This window comes from Fulmarus glacialis, unplaced genomic scaffold (genome assembly GCF_000690835.1).
Source record: "Fulmarus glacialis isolate BGI_N327 unplaced genomic scaffold, ASM69083v1 scaffold16230, whole genome shotgun sequence".
Taxonomy (NCBI): domain Eukaryota; kingdom Metazoa; phylum Chordata; class Aves; order Procellariiformes; family Procellariidae; genus Fulmarus; species Fulmarus glacialis.
In genome coordinates this window covers 29,746-33,250 of record NW_009189733.1, presented here as the reverse complement: position 1 = coordinate 33,250, position 3,505 = coordinate 29,746, and the positions used below count along the sequence as shown (strand labels likewise).

The window sequence follows — 3,505 nt, the reverse complement described above, 5'->3', positions numbered from 1 at the left end:
AGGACTGACCTGTTTCTTAGTCTTTCTCTTGTACACAAGCACAGCAGCAAATGAACTCCCATAACATCATAGAACAGAAAAAAACCCAAGAAATCTCAATGGCACTGCTTGTCCAGAGATTTTTTTACGTATGTTTACTGGTGTCTATGTTTTCAGTTCTCTACAAGAAAAAAAAAAATATAGCAGTCTACAAACATTTCAAACACTTTTACACAAGGATTCAGTAAACAATCAACATTAATAAATATTATTTGCTCCTCCAAAAACATTGATTTTTGAAGAAAATATAATGTATTTGGCTTGCACACAGTTCTAGTGCGTTTTAAAATGGTCAGGTGGAGCAACAAAACCTTGAAAACGGTCCATTTTTAGTACCTGCCCTTTTCTATATGATTTACCTAGTAAACAAATAGAAAACATCATGGCTTTCTATGAAAATGTTCAAACAATCTATTTAAGAGCAGGGGTCCATATTAAAATCCACAGTTGCTTGTACTAGCAATCTAAAATAAAACACCCATATTTCATTAAACTTAAGTCGAAGGTTTTCTATGCTGCTGTCCTGTGAATCCAGATGCTTTAGCAAAAGAAAATTTTTTAAATTAACGAAGCGCCTGTATTGCAATTTAACAGTGCTTAATATCCCTCATGAGTCTTGTTGGGTCCTCTTCTGTGAGGCTTTTCCCTGAGTCATGTATTTATTGGAAAGGCTGCCTAAGATTGGGAGGAAGAAAGCATCACATTTTAAAGATTTAAAAAAAAAAAAAAAGAAAAAAGACATAAAACAACTGAAACAATCAGAGAGGAGAAAATTACTGTTAAGTCAACTATGAAAGCACACACAGATCAACTTTAGATCGTTACCTGCTGGAGGACAGTAGGAAATATTAAAATACAAAATTAAAAACCATCATTTTTTTCAACTAAACAGCTAATGACAGATCACTTTGTGTTTAAAATCCTCAAACTCAATTTGAAAAAGCCTTGCAGTGTGAGCAGAAAATACTGTGTCTTCCCAACAAAACTGAGAATTTAATTTGAGATACTTAATTGCAGTTTAGTTTTCCAAAGTTTGCAAAGATGACTTAGGTCCCCCTTCAGGTGCCCCAGAAGAGATTTATGTATTTTACTGAAAAAACCCAAGCTGCTGAAAGGTTTGCAGAGTTGCACTAGAAACTCAAAGTAATCAAAAAAAGCAGTTGCTTTTAAAATCTTCATTGTACCTGTTAATAAGTGTGTGAAATTACTGTAAGGAAGCTGCATTTCTAACCATGCAGCCAACACAAAACATCTGTGATCCAGAGAGAGTACGTAAAGGCCTTTATAGTATCATCTGACTGCTACTTTTAAGTGTCAGTTTAACTTCCTTGCATTTTGGCAGCTCAGACCAAGGATGTGCTTTGATAGTCTCTCCTAAGTTAGTTGATCATGTGGAATTCTAGGCAATTACTCTGAGGAACCCCCACATGTTGTCCCTGAAGCGCTCCACATGTTGTCCCGGAAGAAACACAGAATCCCATGTATGCCGAAACAGGAGAGAGGAAAGAGACTGATAAAAACCCACCATATTCTTCTGCAAAATAAATCTACCAGAGTTAAAGAAAAAATGCACAGAACTGACATGCCTAAGTTTTGCTTCCAAAACAAAACTGAAAAAAATGCACACTTTTCCAGTAGAAAAAATGTGGCTTCACTTCAGAATTATCTAGCAACCTGTCCAGACTGCTGCCATGTTCAGCAAATTAGGCAGAGTTCCCATAAGGACTGATAGGGAAAGCAAGTTAAAAATCATAGAATCATAGAATCATAGAATCATTAAGGTTGGAAAAGACCTCTAAGATCATCGAGTCCAACCGTTAAATACATGCTTTTACACAGAATTTCTGAATTGAAATGAAGGTATACAAACCTGACTGGGGACTCAAAAACACTTTTCCTTTTTGTTTCTTTTTTTCTTCATGTATAAGCACTTCCTATAAACAACATATACGCATTGATGAACCAACAAAATTGAATTATGGCATTCCACAATAAAAAAAAAAAAGGTTCTCCTTGAAAGCTTAGGTAAAACTATTTTAATTACTTTATATGGACTTTAGAACATTTAAAGAGAAAAAAGGGACACTTGGTGTTTACCTGATTTAATCTACCAGCATATTTGGCAGCACTGGGTAAAGAAGGGGATCCACACAACACTTCTGGTTTTGAGCCACCTGAAAAGATCACAATATAACAAAGATTTGCAAATTTGAAACTAGTTTCCATTTCAGGTATCATAAGATAAAAAAATACCAAAATATTTGCAATCTACCTTCATAGTACGTAGAAGGTAGGACATTGTTATCTTCCTCAGTTTTATAACATGGAAAACTGGCACAATGAGGTGGGATGCATCTATAGTCAAGCATCTAAGTTAGGAACCTACAATAAATTAAGCTCTGTATCCTCCTCCAGAATCAGAGGGAGACAGGGAACTTCAAAGAATGAATTAAGATATAGTGATAAGTGAATTGCCATAATTTCAAAAATGTTTGTAGCACAGCAAAGAACAAAGTCTGATCTCTTAGGTCCAGTTGTTCATAGTCTTCGACTCAACTGGAGAGAACACTTCACGCACTAAGCAAGCAAAAAAAGAAAAAAGCACAACCTACAGCAATTGTCTTGAAATTCAAATATAGTAATGCCCAAAATACAGATAATAGACAAAAAACCCCACTCCAGAATTCATGATTTTAGACATATGTACTGTACAGCCTCAGCATAGTTCTGATATGATGAATGTTATAAAATGTACCAATGTCACTGACTACAAAACAGTCAGGCGTTCTCCCTTTCACCTTGGCAAACTCAGTATCATGGCAAGTGGAATGGTAGAAAGAAATACTTAACGAGACAAGGTCAAAGATAAAGAAACTCAAAAGTTAAGTTTAAACTTTGACATACACCTTCAATACATCAGAACCTGAACAAAATGTGGCTTCAATTTTTAAACATCTTTAAACATGTCTACCCAACACTTCTAGTGGTCTATCGAACTAAAACCACTTCTAAATACCTTGAAAGTTCTTAATATATTTGCACCATTTTCCTCCCACTTCCAGTACTTTGTTAGCACAGCCTTATGCCCTCTTCCACCAACTACACCTGATTAAGAAGAGTCTCCTGATCTATGCCAGACAGAACATTTTTGCTAGTAGAGAAGAGCTGGTTTGAAATTAGGTTTATACAAAGGATTCCTATTTGTTACTTTAAGAGGTCAAGTCATGAGTAATCTGTAGAGCAAATGTTTTCAGCATGAATTTAAATGCTCCTAGGTTTACCTACAGGGAAACAGTAATACTGTGTTCCTTTGGAAGCTAACTAAAAGTACCATTCACTGTCTTAAGGAGTCTCAGTTTTATCTCGGAATGATTTTCCTTTACAACACAGATGATGAGAGATCTGTCTTATCTGAAGGATGACTTAGATACTGCTAAGCAAGTATTCATTAATATTTGTAATATTA

The 3,505-nt window shown here is 35.3% G+C and overlaps 1 protein-coding gene across 3 annotated transcripts in view; it reads right to left on the bottom strand.

The window, feature by feature from the left end:
* Nucleotides 1-646: 646 nt before the first annotated feature.
* The window catches only part of ZCCHC6 (zinc finger, CCHC domain containing 6), a 31,073-nt gene continuing 28,214 nt past the window's right edge, over nucleotides 647-3,505 (bottom strand). For 2 of the 3 annotated variants that reach the window (XM_009583268.1, XM_009583275.1), the window contains one exon: nucleotides 647-714. In XM_009583268.1, coding sequence (XP_009581563.1) covers nucleotides 647-714 — 68 coding nt within the window. Of the gene's footprint in view, nucleotides 715-1,909; nucleotides 1,974-2,136; nucleotides 2,214-3,505 lie in introns of all 3 variants that reach the window. The other variant, XM_009583260.1, reaches the window with a different exon arrangement.